The sequence below is a fragment of the Coccinella septempunctata genome, chromosome 7, assembly GCF_907165205.1.
Source record: "Coccinella septempunctata chromosome 7, icCocSept1.1, whole genome shotgun sequence".
NCBI lineage: Eukaryota > Metazoa > Arthropoda > Insecta > Coleoptera > Coccinellidae > Coccinella > Coccinella septempunctata.
Window position 1 is genome coordinate 29,362,423 of NC_058195.1, and position 23,038 is coordinate 29,385,460.

Below are 23,038 nucleotides of genomic sequence, written 5' to 3' on the forward strand. Positions count from 1 at the left end.
ATTTTCGAACATTGAAAACTTTGATTAATATTATTCCAAGATTGAAGTCACCCATTTTCAATCATGCATATTTGCAGATCAAGCTTCGTGATTCTAGAACTCTGAACCGACGGTCAAAATATGTAGCAATTCAGTTAAATCTCCTTTTAGGTCATTAGAAGAAGAAATAGAAATCAAGTGCCTGTCATGCAAAACCAAATTTGGAAGAGACGTAAGAAACTGACCGTAATGATGATTTTTTACTCTTTATTGTTTTCCTTGTTTCGTGTTTTTTATTTGGAAGTAAAAAAGGTTCTAACTTATTCATATTTATTGGTGATTTATTCAAGAAAATGAAATAATATTCATTACTTTACCTTATAGACACCAATGCATCCATGTTATCTGTTTTTCTGATAATTTTCAAAAAGTCTTCGAATGTTCTGGCACTTTCAAATGCTTTTACATAAACATTAGATGATATTTTTCGGCTCTCGATGTACACGATGATATTTCTATTTATGAAGTCAGGATCGGTTATTTCATTGATGAGTGGTAAAAACACTACAATATCAAAAATAATAAATGTTCAAAAATTCGTCCAAGCCTTATTTTTTACATTTGAAGACCAGGCACTCTCTGATGAGATATTTGGAGGGTGATAAAAAATAACTTCTTGGGAGGAGAAACATAATCAGGAGTTCGCTCAGGTTCCTTAGGAATTCCACTTCATTGGAAAATGATATCACATGGTTAGAAAGAGCAAAAACTGGAAGTTTCCTGTTTTCCAAACTGGAAATTGAAGGATGGTTGAACATGCTAGAAAAATACATACATCCAACTTACGCTAATGTTTTGGCCTCCCTTATCTTTTCGAAATGTAAAGTGATCTTTGTTACAATGTCGCACGCAATCAGTTTTATGTGATCAACCCTAGATAGTCTTTCCTGGAGAGTTTTTGCCCCACTCCATAAATCCTCCCTGAAAAAAAAACGTACACATATGTTTCTGCTGGGAATCTGCTGATTGCTCAATAATTATTAAGCATTATGAGAATTTCAATTGTTCAGGGAATACACAATGAAACACTCAGTTGAACCATTACCATAACATTGTATGTACTATTATACAGTGCGCGTCAAAATTATGGAAAAAATTAATTTTTTTCAGAAAAATATTTGGCAACAAAATCCTGGAACAGGTCAATTTTTGTTTCACTTTTACCAAATTTTTATACATTTTTGCACCCTGTGCCATTTCCATCAACCCTCTAAATTTTTTGAAGTGGGAATGTGGGTGTTAAGCCAAAAAATGGACCTCAAGCCAAAAAACGGACTTAAAGAAAATAAATTAATGTAGAAAATATTTCATCAAATTCATGACATGAGATAATGTAACAATCAGAAGGTTAATTTGAAGTAGATAGTTTTCATAATATATTTTCGTCTAGCCTTGCACCAAATAAAAGAATCAAAGAATGAGCAACTAAGCAAGGACGACGCCATGAATCACATTGTCAACTATTGTTTACTATTTTCAATTATTGGTGTATATAAACTACAACTCATTTGTGTAACAACAAGAGTCCGCAGTTAGCTTGTTCAATAAACGGTTATCAGTGGAATCTCAAACTTTTCCCTTTCATACAAAAAAACACCTTCCTCCATCCCATACAATTACTACCGTAGGATCATCACCTGATTCTACAGTAGGATCATCACCTGATTCTACAGTGGGTCATGTGGTACTTTTTTGGCATGGTCTTTGTATCTTCTTTACAGGCGTGCAGAAATTTTCAAGAATTTTTTTTTTAATTCAAAAAGGTTCAATGAGGTTTTCAGTATGTGCACTTTGTCATGGCTCATGTACTTTGTGACGATGGTACCTGATGAAATTTGTCACCGAATGAAAGTCGACCATTACAGTTTTGTTCATGCACAACTTTCATCCCCTTTCAACCCCAAGCGCTTTGATTATTGCATCCAGAACGATGATGGTCATTTTGAACATTTAATTTAACTTATCTTGTAATACACGATTCGTGTATTACACGGTAGTACTTCAATGCCGACCTAAATTTCCAATGTCACTTCATTTTTAATTGAAACCATGAGGTGAATCACTAAATCATCCTGTGTACTAGTAATAAATCTACCCTTACTGTATGCGCATTTCCCAATGAAACACCATGTATAAAGTGATGAAGAAAGACGGCAACAGGGAAAACAGGAAATCATAACAAAATCGCACTATGCGTACACTGCAAGATTTACAACATTAACAACAGAGTACCTCATCTTGCCAAGATGCCGGAAAGTGGTACAGACCTGAGCGAAGTGCTCTGCAAGTATTACAGTAAAACAGTAATAAGATCATTGAAATGTCAGTGTGCAGTGCAGTGTTCGAAATTCGAACATTATTTCAAATTATTCATTCCGATGAACAATCGAAGTGGATCACGGTACCTATCGAAATCTGCTGACTGGAAGGAAAACGGTGCAACAACCGGGGACTTCGCGAATCCATTTGTGACCAAATAAGAAAATGTTATTTTTATTGTTATGGTTCTATTTAGTATATGAGCATAGATTGTAATTAATAAATCATCATTCACTTATTGTCTGATCAATTTACCTCACCGTCAACTGTGGAGTTACGACATCCCTTGAACGTTCTGAGTCTGGTCGTTCAGTTGCCTCAAACATAGAAGCAACAAAGAGTGTGGCGGTTAATCGGAAATTGAATACTGTGGGGGATTTCGACAATAAGAGTAGGTTTTCCTACAAATTTTATTTATAATCGAAAATAAACAAAGATTACTGTCAACAAACAGCAATAAATAAAAATCCTTTCAATTGTTCTATAAAGGGGTCTTTGTGGACTTCGCACTTAATTCGGTAAAATGCCGCGACACTTGCCGATGAGCGGGGACACACTTAACGCAAGTAAAAGGCGGGCACAGATAGGCGGCACTGGGCGCAGTGGAGGATCAGGAATACGGCACTACTCGAGAGCGGCGCACTGGATTCTCGTCGACGTCACAGGTAACTAGCTACCGGTACTGCGATGTTTCGAAAGTAGGTACTTCTCAGCACAGAAGACAAATAATATCTCTCAGTTCTAAACGATAGATGCTGGGAGTACGGTGGTTGAGTGTTTCCCTTGGGATGCTTCTTAGCTTAGTTCCCAACTAGATGCTAATCACAAGTATAGTATTCCTCAAGGGATGCACGGTATACTTCCTTAGTACTCAGTCTCAAGATGCTAAGTTAGTCGGAGTGTTTTACGAGGGATGCTTCTCCACAATTTCCTGACTTCTGGATTTTCGTTCCTGATATTTAAACCTTCTCGAATAGGGGATATGAGTCATATGGAGTAGATTAAGAACCGAAACTACCCTTGTGGTGACATCCGTAATCTTATCTCGCGAACCCTAGAAACCTTCCTTTTGGTACCTACGCCAATCGCCCCATCTAGGCGGGGGTGTGTGTATGCATATGTTAAGGGTGTGGCGCAGAAGGAGAAACTATAGATCACTTGGTAAAGAGATGCAGAAAATATAAATTTTAGGGTGATTTCGAATCGGTGACCGATTCTTTTTTGAGATGGGTTACAAATTTCAAAATTATTTAATGAGAAATATAAAATTCAATGCCCCTCTCGTTTCTTCTTTCTTTTTTGTTTTCAGATTATTCTCACTTCGTCAAACATCATGGTAGAAAGATTGGAAAAAGTTTTTGGATTTTGTCCTATGAAGAAGATATCCTTCAATATAATAATTTCAGCTTATTTTTCACACAAATTCATTATCATTGCACTTATATGGGCAAACATAGATTCTTTTCTGAGGACTTCATCTCTGTTTTCATGTATCATACAAAGATATGTATGGTACCCCGTTGACATTTTTCCTCTGCTTACACTGAGATCTGGAACGAGGAACCGGTTTTAGGATCTGTCTCTTGTTGCCATTTCTTTACACCCGCTTCATTGTTTTCAGATTGTAAAAGTTTTCAAAAGAATATATATATATATATATATATATATATATATATATATATATATATATATATATATATATATATATATATCTATTTTATTTTACAGTCGTACTTTTAGTATATAGGTATTGGTTAAGGGTACTCGACTGATATACAGGAATTTAATTATTCTCTTTACTCCATGCCGAGCTTTCGGAAATGTTTATTTCCTTCTTCAGGGCCACTACAAATATGAAAACAAAACATTATGAAATCTCAATACATCAAAACAAAATACACTTACAGAATGTGAGGTTTTTTCCTTCTTAATAACTTGAAATACGTGAATATGTCATGTGAATATTTCGAACTACACTTAACCTAACTTGATTATTTTCTTTGGCATATATCATAGATAATGTTGTTTATTATAATTTTGTTAATCTAGTGGACCATCATAGAATTCTTCTCTTTCACGATTTGGATATGTTAATAAATACGTGTATACATTGCTTAGCCTTTGTACGTCAGTCTTCTTATTTATTGGGTTGGCTTGATTATTAATATTTATCATCTCCAGTATTAGTCTTTTGTTGTATTTTGGTTGTGTGCAAAGTACTGCTGCACTATCGAAATCAATCTCATGTTTTTTCTCCAATGAGTGAATAGTCAGTGCACAACGTGGGTTCTTAGTTCGTATATCACTTATCCTATCCTGTATATCAGTCGAGTATCCTTAACCAATACCTATATATGTATATATATATATTTCAGGTGCAATTTTCTTGGGTTTAGAGCACAATAAAACTCTAAACCCAAGAAAATTGCACCTGAAATATATAAAATATAGCACAAGAAATTTTACCTATTGTATATATATATATATATACACAGAGTTAGAATTATTTAGAGGGGAACTACAGGGATATCGAAAACCGTTGAAAATACAGGGTAGCTTAAATTACGAAAAAGTTGCGTTTTTCAAGGATGAGTGGGTGGGTGTAAACAATTATTTCTGATGGTTCCTGAGATATCTCGAAAAAACTGAAAATCAAGATCATCATTTTTTCTTCATAACTCATTTGTTTTTGGAGATAACTACACGAAATTCGTGTCATAATCCTATATAGCGATTATACTGGTGCACTACATTTTTTAAGCCACCCTTTACCCCACGTTTTTGGATATTCCTATAGTCAGCCTCTAAATAGTTCTAACCCTGCATATAAGGGTCGGACTGAAGACATTGTGCACGTCTTCCTGGGTGGCCGTATGTGTGTGATCGACTAGTGAAAGTCAAATATTATAGAGTTAACCTAACTCTATAATCTTTGGTGGAAGTGGGGGCTGGTTGCTTGTATGTGTTACAATAGGAGTTATTAATTACAATAATTCTTACTGAATTGGAGGATAAATTTGATCTATCAACTCAAAATAATGCGTTAAGACTTATATTTCTACATTAAAGCATGCAATTGCGCATCGTGATAACAAAATCCAACAATTCGAAAAAAGAATAAACATGAAACAAACTAACTCAGATGTGATGAAAAGTAGTAAGAAATCCACAAGGACTGATTCTAAATATGTATGTTGAATTGCCGATAACTGGCAATACCAACAAACACAGTCAGCAGGTATTTCGAATCAGGGACCAACAAAATCGGGTGGAAAGACAGTAGAGAAGATATTAGCTCAATAAAAGAAATACAGAGAGATAATAGGATTGAAATAGTTAATCTTAAAATAATTTCGAATAATTTCAATGCATATAATAAGACTGAAGAGTCAGAATCTAAGGGTGAAAGCGATTGACAAGCAATACGTAAAATGCGTTCGAGAAGGTTCACGGCCCCAAGATTAGGCACGTTCAAAACTACAGAGAGTACGAGTTTCATGGATCAGAACAGAAAGACTTGGTTTTTCATTAATCGCATCAAAAGTAATGTTACTGAGGATATTGTTAAGTAATATAATATAAGAAAAAAGAACGGTTTTGAGAATGAGTTAATTGAAGTTCAAGAATTAAGAGTTTAAAAGGAAAAGGGACAACCTCGACAGTTTTTTGAGAAAAGATGAAGTAAAGGGTGGGTCATCCATCGGTTTAAATTTGAACCACCGGTTAATTCGAATTTGACAATACTTATGTCATTCTTTTCTGCCACAAAATTCAGTGTATTATCTCCGCTGAACGAAATGAATCGATTTACACTGGAGCAACGTTGAGATTTATTAGAAAATTATTTCCAAAATGAAGACAATTGGTCCGAAATTGCAAGAAAATTTCGTACAAAATTTGGTCCCAAAGATGGATCAACAGTGACCGGTATACACAAGTTTATTGCTAAAGTTCGTGAAACTTGTTTTATTGTTGTTGCGCCAACAGGTGAACGTGCTCGTACAGTGCGTACACCCGAAAATATCGAAGCTGTGACCAGAGTCTCTGCTGTGACTAACAGTGTGCTTGAGAATCATTGAACTCTATGGGAACTGGAATGGCATCGCGATAAAGGCAAAGTGAGGAAGAGTGAAAGGGAAGATGTAGAGCAACCTTTCTCTCTCGCACACCGTTGCTATTAGCAACGTAAACATTTCAATTTGCGGGAATGAAAGAATGAATTGAAAATATTTGAAGGTTTGATACTGATTGGAAAAATTCACTTCTTTCTCTATTTACGAAATTGTTCAAATCTTTCAACGAATCGGTTCGTTCTAAAAATAATTAATCATTGGTTTGTCATTCTAATCGAAATTTCTAAAAATTTTCACGAATATGCACTTTTTTTAGTGATTTATGATGTTAATCATAATTTCCTGAATTTCGAGAACGAAATAATCACCCTTGCAGCCTTGATGAATTAATAAAATTGAAGCTTTAGAGTAATTTGAATATAAATATTAATTTAATAAAACTATTATCAGGAATTTGGACAATCGATAATAGTTTTATTAAATTGTAATCATGGACGAAAACCTCTCTGGAGCAGAGACAGAGTCTTCTCTGGTGTCAGTGCGAGAGATTTTAAATAATCCAAATAGTTCAATATATAAAAGGAACCATATCAAAAAGTAAAGAACAAAATTGCTGAAATATTTTTATCTAACATAATTGGGACAAAAATGTTACATTTGCTTAACAATTATTCCCTGGCTAGCCCTAGTGCACTCTTCATGGTCAAAATAAATCCTGAAGCGAATGTCTTTCGACAGTGAAGAAGAATGTTGGTATCATCAATTTCCAATGATTCTTCTAAATATTCTATAGTTTCACTGAAAATTTCCTCAACATACCTCAGGGAAGAAGATCTAATTGGAGCTTTAAACCCTCTCTGGCACGGATTTCTAGAATTAAGAATGTCAAACACTCTATCAATTTCTCTAATGAATTCAACGGTAGTGGCATTATCTTTGAATTGTAAGTTCTTACATTTTTTATCAAGAAATTCAATAGCATCCGCTACCCCATTACTCATTGTTTGAGTAGCTAATCTGACATTCATAATTCTATTTTTATAATTGATATGCTGAGATGAGAGGGAATTAGCCAACCTTAGACCTTCCTCCCTTTGAAATTTTTCTAATTCCTTGACAAACTGCCAAGAAATGTTTTCTGTGGGGGACTGCAAATTTTTTTCTGCAAACGTATTTCTACGGATACCAATTTTTCCTTCCTGTAGCTTTGGTCCAAAGTTGTAAAGTAAAAGGTTTTCGGAGAGGGAACCTAATACAATGAAAAACATGAGGCATAATTCCTAATTATTTACTGCTTCTCTCCTTTTGTGGATTCTCAGTTCCGTAAAACTGATCAGGATGGATTGGTTTATGTGATACCAACACTTCTCAGAAAAAATATCATATTATATTATATTTATGTCCCCTGCATTATAGCATCCGTTTCCAACACAATACTGGACCATTGTTGTTATAAAATTCTTCTTATTCAAAGTGTTTTTTGTTACTGCAAAAACCACTTTTGTCACTCTGGGAAACACATAGACTTGAAAAACACTCACCAAAAAACTATATTCAAGCTTTGAAAAAGCACAAGAAATTCTGTTCAACAGCTAACTTGACTTGATATATAGACATTTTTCGAGTTTCTTAGGAATGTAAATCGGAAGTATATGGCTTCTAAACAATTTTTCACCACGATTTTTACTAAAATACTGACAAAAAGACAAACAATGTAATTTAAAATTTATCTACGAAAATGACATTTAAATTTAGGTTATAATAGTGTAAACAAAAACACGCTAGAGAGAGAAAGGTTGCTCTACATCTTCCCTCTCTCTCGGTCACACTTTTCGTCGAATTTTGCTACCTACGAAGCCATTCCAGTTCCCATAGAGTTCAATGTTGAGAATCAACATCAACTCGTCATCGTTCTCAAGAATTGAACATTTCACGCATTAGTTTACGTCGAATTTTGTGAGAAGATCTCGGTATGGCGCCTTACATAGTTTAATTGGTTCAAGAATTGAAGCCGCCTGACAATCCAGTTCGTTTTCGCTTCGCTAGATGGGCCAAAGAGAAGCTGCACGATGATGTCGATAATAAATTAAAATGTATTGATCGGTGATAAGAGTGCACAAACTAACTAACAAGTGCATATAAATCGAGAATATACAGGGTGGGCAAAATTCGTTGTCTACTAAAGGGATCTAGAAAACTATTGCAGCTAGAAAAAAACGGACGACACATTCTCTAGCTCTTTTTTCTTGACTAATCCAAAACTAAAAACAGATCCAGCCTTACGTTCATAGATTTCGAGTTATGAACGAAAATTGAGAAATTGTCATTTTAAATGAAGCTGAATAACTCGCTTAATTGAACTCGTATTCGAATTCCGTTGTTACATTTTATAGGCACTTTTTTATGAGGAATTCGAATATGATATTAATAAATTTTCGAGATACGACAGGTATTTCTGATTTTTCAAATGTAAACTATAGTTGAAAGTTCTTTCATCTTTCTGCAATTTTTTTGCTGATTTCAAAAATGTATCATATGTTGCTATTCACATGAATGTTACACGAGAAAAAAAATCAATACTTTTTTCTGCTTTTCTACTCACTGTTGAATTTTCAGTAGGCTGGCGTAACTATAGCGACCGTTGAAAATGCATTATGGTTCATGAACTCCACATAATCCTATGTGAACTCAACCTTCTGCGATAGGAATCACCGACTGTCGAATAATTATTTATTTTATATATCGATATCCTTTAAAGGAGAGTAAAAAAAGACTTTCGTCTTATTATTAAAGAAGAAAATTTATTCAATTATCGTTTATGAAAAAAACTTAAATAGTCAGTAATATAGATAAAATACGATAGCTATCTATAATTATATTTATTTTTTGCAAAAGTAAGATACTCGAATTGTGAACCATCGTAAGATAAGCATGCCAAACATCGCGAGAACAAACGATGGCAAATTAATCATCGAAATATTTATTCAGCAATCCGTGATTCCAAGCATAGAGGCTCAGGTTCACAAAATATAATGCATATTCAACGGTTGCTATGGCAAGCCACCCTACTTATAATTCGACAGAGAATTGAAAAGTAAGAAAAAGTATTGAATTTTTTAGCGACATATGATACATTTTTGAAATCGGCAAAAAAATTACAGTAAGATGAAGGAACTTTCAACTATAATTTAAATCAGAAATCCCTGTCGTATCTCGAAAATGGCTGTATCAAAAAATTTAATAATATTATATTCGAATTCCTCATAAAAAAGTGCCTGTAGAGTGTAACAACAGATTTCGAATACCAGTGCAAATAAGCGAGTTATTCAGCTTCACTGAAAATAACAATTTTTCAATTTTCGTTCATAACTCAAAATATATGACCGTTAGGCTGGATCTGTTTTCAAATTTGGAATAGTCAGGAAAAAAGAGCTCGAGAATGTCGTCCGTCTTTTCTAGCTGCTATAGTTGTAGTTGTATAGTGTACAATCATTGGGAGTCAGCAATGACTCACTTCAACCCCTTCATTTCGGCCATCAGGACTGTACTTTTGTGGACAATGAAACCCAAATATCATCAAGCACCACATCCAAATACGATAATGAAACACCTGCTACTTACTTAATGTTACAATGTAGGTATCAATTCTACACCAAAATGTTCAATCTATCACTAATGTAACTAATCACCTTGAAGGAGTGAAAAATGGCGGCCGATGATGACGCATCGTCGAGCGGCTCTTCCAAAAACTATTATAAATGCTGTAAAAATAGATCTTCAAGTGCTATAGTGTGCATAAAGTGCGGTAATGTCTTTCATTACTCCTGTTTTGAAAGAAATTTCCCGAATCAAGTCATAAGTGGAGCTAGAACTATCTGCTGTGACAAGTCAGTGAACGATATCAACATTCTCGTTGCTTCGAGTTTAAATCAGAAGGATTATTCACAGGAATATAATCAGGTTTGCCTGGAAAATAAATACCTCAAAGAACTACTAAAAGAGGTCCAAGAAAAGAATCAAATTCTCATTGAAAACAATAAATTGTTATCACTCAGGATCCAAGATCTAGAGATAAATAATCCAAGAGAAAGTTATAGTCAGGTTGTAAAAAGTAATAAAAAAGACGTAAAAAAGTCTAACATAAACATAACAGATCACAGACGACAACCCACAATTCCAGTGGCCTTGGACCGAAAAAGTGTCAAAGTTCCGTCAATTAGTCACTGTCAAAATCATACAGAAAACAAAGCTGAAAGTAGTCATAGTTTGAATGAACCAAATATAGCCAATAGAACTACCATTGAACCTAAAACTGCAAACAATGATCCTGGAACGTCAAACGGGACCACAGAACATTCCCAATGCTCTTTGAATATAGCTCTTGACAACAAAACTACTGAGGTTATAAAACAACAAAACATAAATACAATGCAGGTGCAGGATGATTTTAAAAGAATTAAACGACCACGCAAACATAAACCCATATTACTTGGTACAGCTGAGAATAATGATGGAGAGCTCGCTAACCAATTCACGGGAGCATAAAGGAAGGTATGGCTGTATATATACAGAGTACAGAAACATGTCACCTCGGAGATAATCCGAGAATTCATAACTTCGAAATCAGATCTCGAAAATTCAACAGTTGAAGTCAAAGAAATACCAGGCAACCCAGAAGGGCTCAAACGTTTCATGGTGGGTGCACCATTTAAAATGAAGGACGCAATGTACAACACTGATTTCTGGCCTAAGGGAGTAGGAATTAAGCGGTTCAACTTCACAAAAAACATAGAAAACCAACATGGCTATTTCCTGCCCAACAGAATTCCAGTCAAACAAAAAACCTCGAACTGACCAGCAAAAACAAAAATTAATATCACTCACCAAAATATACAGTCAATCATAACCTCACTGAATACGCTTGAAAAGTTTGCTGCTGATGAGATGGCCCATATAGTGGCTTTGACCGAGCATTGGAAAGGTCCTGAAGAAATGGATTGCATTCACTTGAATGGCTACAAGATGGTTTCAAAATACTGCCGACCTAGAGGCAAATATGGAGGTAGTGTAATTTACTGTCATGATTCACTCAATGGCATAGAAAGGCCAGACCTACAGAAGCTGAGCATAGAAGGTATATTTGAGTGTTCTGCATGCGAGTTCAAGTCAACAAGTGGACGACTTGTGGTGGTTTGCGTATACCGTCCCCCCTCTAGACTGGTTAGCGATGTTGAACTATTTTTGGAAAAATATACAATTTTACTGGAAGAACTGAGTCGAAAAAATGTAGAATATGTGATAACTGGGGATTTCAACCTGGACACATTAACAGATGATTGTTACAGGGTGCAACTGTTCAAAGTCATTACTGAAAGCTTTGGTGCTAAGTTTACCATTCATGAACCAACACGAGTGACACCAACATCGGCTACTTGTTTAGACAACTTCATAACCAACATTGAGGATGCCAAGGCAACTGTTGTTCAGGGGCATATGTCGGATCACAAGGCCCAAAAGATTGAGATACCATTTGACGGATCTTTTTCCTTCACACCTCGGAAAAAGATGATCCGCAAGTTTGATGATGACTCTATTACTACTTTTTTAGAGCGGTTGGGTGAGGTTGATTGGGATGCTATGTTGGATATACCAGAGGGCAATATAAACGAACTATGGAATGGCTTCCACCGCCGATATATTGAGATATTCGATACTGCTTTTCCTGTCAAAGTTTTATTTGAGAGAAATAAACCCCTAAAGATGTCCGCGGGAGACAACAGAAGACTACAACACCTGAAACAAGAACTTGACATTCTCTTTGTGTTATACATGAATGATCCCTCCTATCTGCCTCAATACAGGAAGGCCAAGAGAGGTTATGATGAAGCTCTTAGGAAGCAGAAGCAGTCCTATATTGGAAATAAAATTAAGAACTCTAAAAATAAATCGAAAACAATTTGGAGCATTGCGAATAGCTTAAGACCTAAAATCAAGCCAAAAAATGCCACCTTTCCTAAGGGTAACCCTGACGATTTGGTGAATGAATTCAACAGATACTTTGTTAATTTAACACAGAAACTTCAATTAGGTGTTGGGGCGCAGGATAGTCAGAAACAATTCCTTCCTACTAGATGCGATAAATCATTTTATATGTTTGAAGTAACAGAAGATGAAATATTTAAGATTGTTAAACAACTAAAAAACACAAGTTCAAGTGGATATGACGATATTCCAACTAACATCCTAAGGAAGTCCATTCATATAATAATTAGGCCTCTTACTGCAATAGTGAACAGAGCTTTTGAGGAGGGTGTATTCCCAGATGCGCTAAAATTAGCTGTGGTAAAACCTATCCATAAAAAAGGCAGTATTCAGGATTTTGGTAATTATCGTCCAATAAGCATTCTTCCCACATTTTCGAAAATTTTTGAAAAAATAATCGCAAATAGATTCCTGAAGTTTTTCAAGAAATTTAAAATTATTAATAATGCACAACATGGTTTTCTACAGAATAAAGGAACAGACACTGCTGTGTATGAACTAGTAAGAGCGGTCTTACATGGGATTGAGATGGGGAGGATGCCTCTTGGCATCTTTCTTGATCTGTCGAAGGCTTTTGACCTGGTGGATCACACATTACTAGTATGGAAGCTTGAACGATATGGTATCAGGAATGAACAGCTAAAACTGATAAAAAATTACCTAACAAATCGCAGGCAGAGTCGAGGTTATGTTGGATGGCGTTACGTATGCCTCTGGAGAGGAGAGTATCACCCGTGGGGTTCCCCAAGGAAGCATCCTGGGGCCGCTTTTGTTTGTCGTCTTTATAAATGATCTTCCGGAAATCCTTGATCAAAAAACTCAGCAACCCTATCAATACGCTGATGATACAAACATAATCGTAGAATCCCCCAACATACCACAGCTACAAGTGAACTCCTCTGATGCGCTGTTAAGGGTAACGCAATGGTGCGACAGCAATGGTCTGCTGCTAAACATAAATAAAACCGAATATGTTGCTTTCTGCACTGATCGTTCAAGACAACCCCTGCCGCAGATACAACTTCTGGACGGCACTGTCGCTGGAATTTCACCATCAACTAAATTCCTAGGAGTCCATCTAGATAAGGACATGAAATGGTTTGGCCACATCGATTATCTGAATAAAAAGCTATCGTCAGCTGTCTTCTCTCTACGTGCCCTCAGATTGCATGTGGGATTGGACATTCTCAGGATGGTCTATTTTGCAAATTTCCAGTCTTTACTATCATATGGAGTTATATTCTGGGGTTCTAGTCCCAGAGCCGAAAGAATATTCATAACTCAGAAGCTAGCTCTAAGGGGCATGCTGAGGATGAAATACAGGGAAAGTCGAGGAAAGTTTAAGGAGAATGGGATTCTTACAGCAACAGCATTGTACGTGTACAGATGTCTTCTGTTTCTTCGAAACCATGGTTGTTACTTTGAGCGGTATAAAAGTTTGAGCTGCACTAGACATACTCAACCATGTCTCTATTCATCTGTCAAACTCACGCTCAGTAAGAATAATGTGGAGTTCATGTGTATGATATTGTACAATGCTCTTCCTTTATTCATTAAAAATATTGATGATTTCAAAATATTCAAAAAAGAAGTGCTGAAATTCCTTTTGGATATGGAGCCATATAAGATAAGTAAATACCTGGATGGGTGTACCAATTAATTTGATATTTTTTGTTGACGTGTTTTCTCTTCACTGTTTGTACAGTTATTTGGAAAATAAAATGCATTATTATTAAAAAAAAAAAAAAATGTCACAGGATATAAATAGACTAAAGGTAATTTGCCTAACGGAACAATGGAAGTAGGAAGAACAGCTCGGAAACCATAGCATCAAGGACCTTGTCAGTGCTTTCTGTCGTACTAAATACATCAATGGTGGAAGTGCCATAATACATGTAAAGCGGGGGAGAAGAAAGGCCTTGGTCAATAAATCAGTTAAAAAATTTTGGAAATATTTGAGGTGGATGTCAAGATGGGTTCCGGGAACATCACAATTTTTTAATGTAAGCATATGTTCATTCTAACCTTTTAAAATCTAAAGAAGTCACTTTTGAATTAATTGGTAATAAGCAACTTCTAAGCCATTTATCTCAGAACTAGGCTGAATGGACTTGGTTCACTTCGGCTCTGAATCCCTCATATAAATTGATTGAACATGTAAAACACCTACTTGTGAAAAGTACCACCAACGTCCGTTTGTTTTTGTTTTCAGTACAGCTACAACATGCACAACGAACCATTTTTAATAATAATTTGTTTACAACTTTGACAACAATGAAATCAAATGTTGAAAGAAAACATAGACCTAATATCAAATTGATTGATATTAAGCTTGGAACATATATCTATACTCCATTCACTTTTATTTTAGCACTGGGTTGGCCATGAAATAATTTTCTCAAGTTTTTGTAACTAGAAAGGAGTAAGGTTGGCACTCATGAAATGTCGTTAATGTCATAACGCCGTTGCAACAACTAATATCAATTAATATTACAAAAATGCCGAAAGTGATTGAAAAAGGTAGAAGACCGGGTTTCAGGAGTGCTATTTTGAATTCAGATCCGCTCATTCAAATAGTAGGTAACCTTGATATTTTAATACCTACAATATATCAGACGGTAGCGAACATATTCAACGTAAGTGAATTTTTGTTTCATGTTTCTCTAAAAAAACATCTTTTAGAGTTCACTGACTCTAATATGGCCGTTTCCGTTCGCAACGTTATACAAAGGATACTCCTCCCTGGTATTTTATAATCTATGGTTCTTTGCAACCAAGATAAAGGTGATTTATTAATTCTCCCCATTTTTTAAATTGATCATAACTTATGAACCACCCTATACTTTTTTATGATATATAATTCGTATGTTCTTTGTCCGGCGAACTATCGAATTATGTACATATTGAAAAAAATCTCATTCCAGGTCCGGCTATGAAACAATTAATGAGTAGGTTTAGGGACGAAGCCCACCTCCGATCTCTAATCGACCCTCCTGACCTGCTGCGGTGGCCACTGGCCACGTATAGTACCCCGATTCTGCGGTGCGCGGTGCAGCAGCCCCACTCTCAGTGTTCTTCAGAAGCGAAAAACAACACATTACACATTTTCCTATGATTCTCTTTATTCACTTTGTTGAATCGACTTCCAATGCTCTCACATATTTTGTTGTGAAACTTCTTTCATCTCATTTAAGTAATTCTCTTTCTAGTCTTCTAATTGAATTCTGGTGCTAAATTGTTCTACTCAAAAGGTAATGTACGCATAGTCTTCTCAAAATTATTAATTTTGATTTTCATGACCTTTTCATTCTGATGAAATAAGTCCACGAGCAAGATATTTCAGAATCTTCAAACAGATTATTATTATTATATTTTATAAGTTACATAGATTTTCAGACCTGTCTAGACATCTCTCTCACATAAAAATGGGTATGCAGCACCAGAATTGAATCTTCTCAAATCTTTCTCATTGATAATGAATACTGATTTACTGTCTTCTCACCTGCTCAATGACATATGACTAATTACTGTTGTCGAGTTTCAGATGAATGAATCCTCATGTTCTCCAGAGTGGACCCTGGATTTAGTAGTTTTCCTTCAGAGCACGATGTGTCTCCACCCTGGAAGGCCTACTCTGGTAATCATGCACACTCAATTGATATGATCTACTCATTGTAATTTGAACTCTCACTGATACATTCTCATATTCATTCATCATGCTCGATATATGTACATGTTAGTTTTCAGCCTTCTACACTTCTCGAAACCAACGATTAGTGGTTTCCCTCATTAGTACTCTCGATTTGTACCTCTCATAATTTATCAATTGTATCTTTTGTTATTTTGATGGACGTTCTAATCGTGCCTACTTGTAAGCAGTCCGTCTGTGTAAATGTTGTATTCATTAATAAATTTTTGCACACTTCAAGGCCAACGTAATGTATATTAATTATACTATTCTTGCTCTTCTCAGATTAATTATTTATTATTGTTCTTCTTATTTTATTAATTATTCTTGATCTTCTCATTTCATTATAATATTCTTGCCCTTCTCAAATTAATTGTAATAAATCTAACACTATCGTATTCCCAAGAAAATTTTTCCATATTATTAATTGTAATATTCTAGCACTTCTCAGATTAATTAATTTTGCTCTTCTCATTCAACTTGTTAGATTCATGCACTGCTCATAGTAAAATCATAATCATTGGTCAACTCACATTTAATGTATTGATCTCTTACTGATGATCAGACTAAGACAATATAGTTTCACCTCTTGGATGATATAACTCGGTCTTCTCATTAAAATTCATCATTCTAACCTTCTGTTTTATGATGGAATGAAGAGGCTCTCGCAATAAATTTTTATTGATTGCTCTGTCACTGTAAACGCTGTGTTAATTTTGAATTTATTCAACTTCTCCAAGTCTAAGTCTGAACTCAAGTGACTTCTCATTCGAACTGCTCTGGATTATCTCTTTATTTTAGTTGAATAATGTCTCTCTGAGTCTATACATGTTGTTGATATTTGTTTTTCATTACTGTCTTAGCTTCATGCAGGTGACTTATTCATTTTATGATTGTGAACGATGTACAATAAATATTTTTATACCATCTCCAACTCAATTATCATATTATACAAAATCATAACAACACCCTTCCACAACATTGGAAAGAGCAGAAAAAAATAAGTGAGAAAGAATGTATTTGGTGTTTCCGCATCCAACTTTTCCTTTTGTTAACTTGTTTTCCCCAAATGATACTTTTTCATTGAAAAATGATCATCACTAGCTCTACTTGGATCGCACGGCTCTCGCAGACCAGAAAATCACTATAGACCTAACCTCATATTGCTGAACAAAATTAAAAATTGAGAATAGAGTGCTATTCATCGGCGCAGCGATTCCAAATAAAAACAATCTACTAGATAGACACATCAAGAAGATTCCCAAATACAGAGACCTCGAGGAAAAAACTAGGAGACAATGAAAGTTGAAGGATATTAAGACCATCCCTATTGTTTTTTCATCTACAGACCTGATTACCAGAGAATCTGAGGAAACTTCAATTTGATGAAATATCTAGAATCATGCAGAAAGCGGTACGGCGAGAACGATACATGGAAAATGCAGAAGAACACCATCAACTCTGAGAAGAAGTTGGGGTAGATCAGGAAGCCAACCGACAAGGAGCCGAGATTGAGACAGGACCGCATAGACATCAGGATCAGGGAGCCAAGGAGCAGCCAGAACCGAAAAATAAGCGAATATTCCCCTGAAGAGAAGTGTGAAGGCCTCAAGGCTAAAGTTATAATCATAATCCACTTCGACAAGAAATGAGGGGAGATCAAGAACTCAAGAGACAAGGAGGAAACAGGACCCGAACAATATCAAGAAACAGAGACCACCACTATGAGCCCGAAAACCAGGAAAGGTCTCTTACAGAGCTTAATCCTTTTGATAGCTCGGATAAGTGAGTGTTCCTCTGGGGAAGAGTGTAAGCCGCAAGACTAAAGTCATAATGACTGCATGATCCATTGATCCTATTACTACTTCTTTGACTTTGTTTACGATGATAAATGTTGTGACAAGCGAGATAACTTTACATTTTATTCTAAGATATCTTGAAAAACTGAAAATCAAGATTAAAATTTTTCCATCATAACTCATTTATTTTTGGAGATAACTTCACGAAATTAGGTGTGGAGTCATAATCCTATATAGCGATTATACTGGTGCACAACTTTTCTGTAATTTAAGCCACCCTTTAATTTTAACGGTTTTCGATATTCCTATAGTGAGCCACTAAATAGTTCTAACCCTGTATATATGTGATAATTGTTAAAATTAATATATTTATGTTATTATTATTTAATGAAAGTTTTAGCGGCATGCACTAAAACTATCATCACAATTATTATTGTAATGAAAAATTATGGTAATGAACCAATCAGTAGACAAGGTAAAAGAGGCGTTATCGACTTATTCAAAACAATTGTACAACATATGAAGAGCATGTTTCTTCCATGGTTATGAATCACGGTTAAATTCTTGGCTCAGATTTCAGGAGTAATACTTCTACATTAAGCAATAATTCTCCAAAGGAACAATTCTAACTAAGCGCAGTCTGAAGCACAAACTCTTAAGACTATAGGTAAAATGAAAATTGAAGCACATGAGTAAGTTAACACAACACAGCTTAGATAATGAATAGAAGGGTGAATTTAAAGCAAAAAGTGTGTATAAAACAAATCAATAATGAATATGCCAATGAGGATGGATTTTTCACACTAATTACAATGACGGTAAAATCACTTACTTGATATTTTCACATATGGATTCAGCATCATAGGCATGGTTATCCACAAAATATAATATGAAATCCCTAACAAAGAAGTCCAAAAGTTGTTTAAGCAAACTGTCAACAGTTTTACCAGCAATCGATACATATGTGATGCTTGGCTTATGTCTTAAGTCATATTCATATGAATGCTACAAAAAAACGAATATAAGAAAGGAAATAAAGTAAATGCTTATTGGACATTTAAAATCAAGCATTTGGAATTTTCACCATTATTCTGTTGCGATGCTGCTCCATATTTTTGAACAGACTTTCCGGGCCTACAATTGTTTTGTGTGTTGAGCTCAGAGCAAGATGGACCCATATTACAGTAAATGCAGTAAAGGCAACCGTTGATACTGTAGCAATTAATATAAGAATAGAAATAAGCGAAATTGGGTATATTATCAATATGCCTGATACGGCAACTATAACACCCAAGGAAAAAAGTTTCGACATATCCAGCTGATAAACAATATATAAACTACATTTTGTCAGTCCTCTTCATATAATTATAAAAGCTTCATTTCATGTTATCATGAGAACAAGATAGGAAATCCACTCAACTATCAAACCCAAATAAAAATTACAAATTCCATTTACAGATTACACCTGTTTTTCGGATTCCGATATTTCCGATCACCCGGAACCGGAATCACAGGATTCACAGAAGACAGTTATTTTGGTAAATGTCACTTGTCCTTGTCAATCTGACAGCACAGCACAGAACCAAAGTAAAGAGATTTGACAGAACGTAGTAAAGATTAGGGATTGCTCTATGGTTCCCATAGAGTTCAATGGGATTGCCACAGAGATATAGAAGAGATATCTCTGGATTGCCAGTGAACCCTAAAAAAAAACTCTTATCAAAGAGGAACTCTTTGCCCTTTGCCCGTTTCAGAGATATAGATTATTTCAGAGTTTCGCTGGTAACCATGGTTAAAGGTTAAACTAATCGATGTTTAATATTTAAACGCTGCTTTAGCGGTTGTCGGTATGGGGAGTAGAGAGAAGGAGAACGATCGCCGTACTTGCTCCTGATGAATTCTTCCAAAAAAACTTGTTATTGAGTTATGATGGGAAAAAAGATAGATGGAGTGGATATGAACCATCAGAACATACAGCTGTCATAGAAGAATTTCAGAAAATTGAAGAAGCTAAACGACAACTGAAAGCAGAGAAATTGAACGCTGGTGAAGACTCAGATGAAGAAAAAGATGAGGATAAGTATGTTGATGAAATTGATATTGGCGAATCCAAAAATCTAGACGCCCTCTGCCGAGTGAATTACGAAACTACTTTGTCAGTACTGCAAAGTCAAAACAAGTTTTGTTTCTTATGTTTTCTCTCATCTCACGTTGTCCAACAAAGTATTATAATTATTATTTGGAGAAGTTATATTGGGATTATTGTCTGGGTTTCTGAATAGAAATATTGATTCCGAAAAAATATTGGAAAAGGTATTTATACCAGTGCTTTCAACTGGCAGGAGTTAGGTTAAACGATTTTTCTTTGCGAGAGTTTTCTGCTAAATTCAATTGACGATTTAGAAATACAATTTCATAATTTTCATACTTCCAAATGAATGCCTTTTCTGATCTGTAGTTGTTCCGTGAGCTGAATCATATTTATGTCTCTTGAGATTTCAGTATGAGGAATATGGAAATATTTTCCATAGAAACTTTAAAACTTCCACATAAACGCTTTACTTATCAAGATGTTTAGTTTCTACCTCCTTCACAAACTCAGCATATTCTACCTCAACATTATTAACTAGGTTTACTTCAAGAAAGAATCTTTGAAATAATAGGAATTTCAATTCAATTCATCCCCTTCAAATGAAGTATTTCCAAAGAATGTTGATATTTCTTTACGAAACTAAATCAATAAATTCACTTCCGATAGGTCCGATAAATATCTTGATTTACAAGAAAAACTCTGTTATGCCGTACAAATCTCGAAAACAGTACTGACAAACGTCAAAGTTAGCAGCGCCCTCATCGGTAATTGGATTCGCGAATACCAGGTACAAAAGTGGATAGTAAGCAAAGAATCACAGTGCGTAATTATCTGAGAATTAGAGAAGATACAGCAAAATATTTGAGAAATTTAGACCCCAATTCTGCTTTTTACGATCCTAAAACAAGGTCTATGAGAGAAAATCCTAATCCAGGAAAGGATGATATATATTCGGGGGAAAACTTTGTTAGATTCACAGGAGATACTCAAAAGCATTATTCTAAAGCACAGTTATTTGCTTGGGAAGCTTACGAAAAAGGAGTTGATGTTCATCTGCTAGCAGAACCAACAAAATTAGAATTGCTTCAAAAAGAATATGATAAGAAAAAAGATCAGTTTAAAAATCAAGTAAACAAAAGTGTATTAGAAAAATATGGAGGAGAAGAACATCTACAAGCACCACCTAAAACACTGCTATTAGCTCAAACAGAAGATTATGTGGAATACTCAAGATCAGGAAAAGTAATCAAAGGTCAAGAGAAAGAAGAAATAAAGTCTAAATATGAAGAGGACGTATATATAAATAACCATACATCTGTATGGGGTTCTTACTGGCAAGGTGGACAGTGGGGATATAAATGTTGCAAATCATTTATAAAGAATTCATATTGCCTAGGAGAAGCTACTGTAATAATTCCCACACAAACTATTGAGCATGAAGCTAAAGATGAGGCTGCAAATATTGAGTCTAGTGATTCTTCTAGCCAGTCATCTTCAGAAGATGAATCTAAGAAAAAGAAGGAAAAGAAAAAACAAAAAAAGAAGAAGCATAAACAGTTGAAAAAGAAGAAAAATAAGGAGATCCTAGAAGAAGATAAACTCAAGAAAGCATTGATAGCAGAGGAAGAACATCAAGCAAAGGTCAAGGCGTTATTGTCAATGGATGAAAGGAAACGTCCCTACAACAGTATGTATGAAGTTAAGGAACCCACTGAAGAAGAAATGGAAGCTTACCATCTAAAGAGAAGGAGGGAAGAAGATCCAATGAATCAGTTTTTGAACTAAACATTTATCCTAAGATTGTTCTTGTACATGTAGTGTAAATAATAAAATTTTGTTAATACCACACAAGATCTCTTACTTTTTACTTAAAATTAAATAGTTAATAATTCATCATTGCATATAAGGAAATGTAAGGAGGGCCAAAAATTCTAGATACCTACAGCCAAGAAGATATAGAAGATACCTCTTGGATGCAGAATAAAATTTATCCACAAATTTTAAAGGCTAGAAACACCTGCAAAGAGGACAGGAATGGTGAAAAGGACTAAAGAGGAATCTTTGTTAAGAGTCTTGAGTAGTTGGTGCTCAAGCTGAACGGATTTTGATACTAGCCAGATCTTTGAATTGAAGATCAAAAATTAAAAAAAGCAAAAATTATAAAGGGAATATTATCTTTGAAAGAAAGCAATAATAGATAATAAAATCATTCATTCAGAATAGAACTGACCATGGTTTCGGTCTCATTCGACTTCGTCAGAGCAAGGCAACACAGACTCCGACGAAAATGGAATGAATGGATGCCAGTTGCCGGTAATCGGTATGGTGGAGGAACCCACCCTAGCCATTGATTGAAGTATAATATTTCAATCAAAGTTCTAGCCACATCTGGCAGGAATTCACTCTCAGAACGAAGACGGTAGATCCATTTTCCCCAACTTTCAGACCGTAGGTACGTATCGTGCTCGGAGATATAAGAATTGCTATATCTCTTCAGCATTTCCAGTGACTGCTCGTTCATTAGGGGCATATGGTCCGTACATTTGGTAACCGAAAGTTACCAGAGCGATTACTCTGGTGACAGATATTGAACTGAATTGTCAAGAATTTGACATATACGGACCGCCCACTTACTAACCAGAAGAAAGAAGAAACCAAAGTGCATATACGGACCACAGCCAGATAAACAACGTTTTGGTACAAAAGTGATTTTGAATTTTTATAACATTAACTATACTCGCTACTGGACCCAGTTCTGTCAATTAAGCTTGACCTTGCCACCTTCTACGTCATCACCCTTCCAGTAGGCTTTGAAGTGAATTGCGCCTCCTTTCTATATATTCTTGCCTCAACACGATAGACCTAATAATCATAGACATATGGACCGAGCAATGCCAGCATGAAATTGACTATTTTATAGAAAGAGGAGAAATGTACGTCGGATCATTACCTGTCTCTTTTGTGTTCATATAGAGGTGAGTGCGGA

At 35.3% G+C, this 23,038-nt stretch overlaps 2 protein-coding genes across 3 annotated transcripts in view; one reads left to right on the forward strand and one right to left on the reverse strand.

Moving 5' to 3' along the window:
- LOC123316493 (sorting nexin-25) overlaps positions 1 to 19,480 on the reverse strand; it is a 66,610-nt gene extending 47,130 nt beyond the window's left edge. Inside the window, exons 1-5 of one of the 2 annotated variants that reach the window (XM_044902596.1) lie at positions 19,045 to 19,480; positions 18,793 to 18,965; positions 826 to 960; positions 599 to 771; positions 357 to 543 (exon numbers count right to left, since the gene is read on the reverse strand). In XM_044902596.1, the coding sequence (XP_044758531.1) occupies positions 357 to 543; positions 599 to 771; positions 826 to 960; positions 18,793 to 18,965; positions 19,045 to 19,272 (896 nt within the window). In that variant the 5' untranslated portion in view covers positions 19,273 to 19,480. The remainder of the gene's footprint in view (positions 1 to 356; positions 544 to 598; positions 772 to 825; positions 961 to 18,792; positions 18,966 to 19,044) is intronic. The other variant, XM_044902595.1, reaches the window with a different exon arrangement.
- A 130-nt stretch (positions 19,481 to 19,610) lies between these two features.
- Positions 19,611 to 21,900, forward strand: LOC123317717 (pre-mRNA-splicing factor Slu7-like). The gene is made up of 3 exons (XM_044904326.1): positions 19,611 to 19,742; positions 19,799 to 20,059; positions 20,833 to 21,900. The coding sequence occupies exons 1-3, from the start codon at positions 19,611 to 19,613 to the stop codon at positions 21,835 to 21,837; spliced, it is 1,398 nt and encodes a 465-aa protein (XP_044760261.1). The 3' UTR covers positions 21,838 to 21,900.
- Positions 21,901 to 23,038: the final 1,138 nt, after the last annotated feature.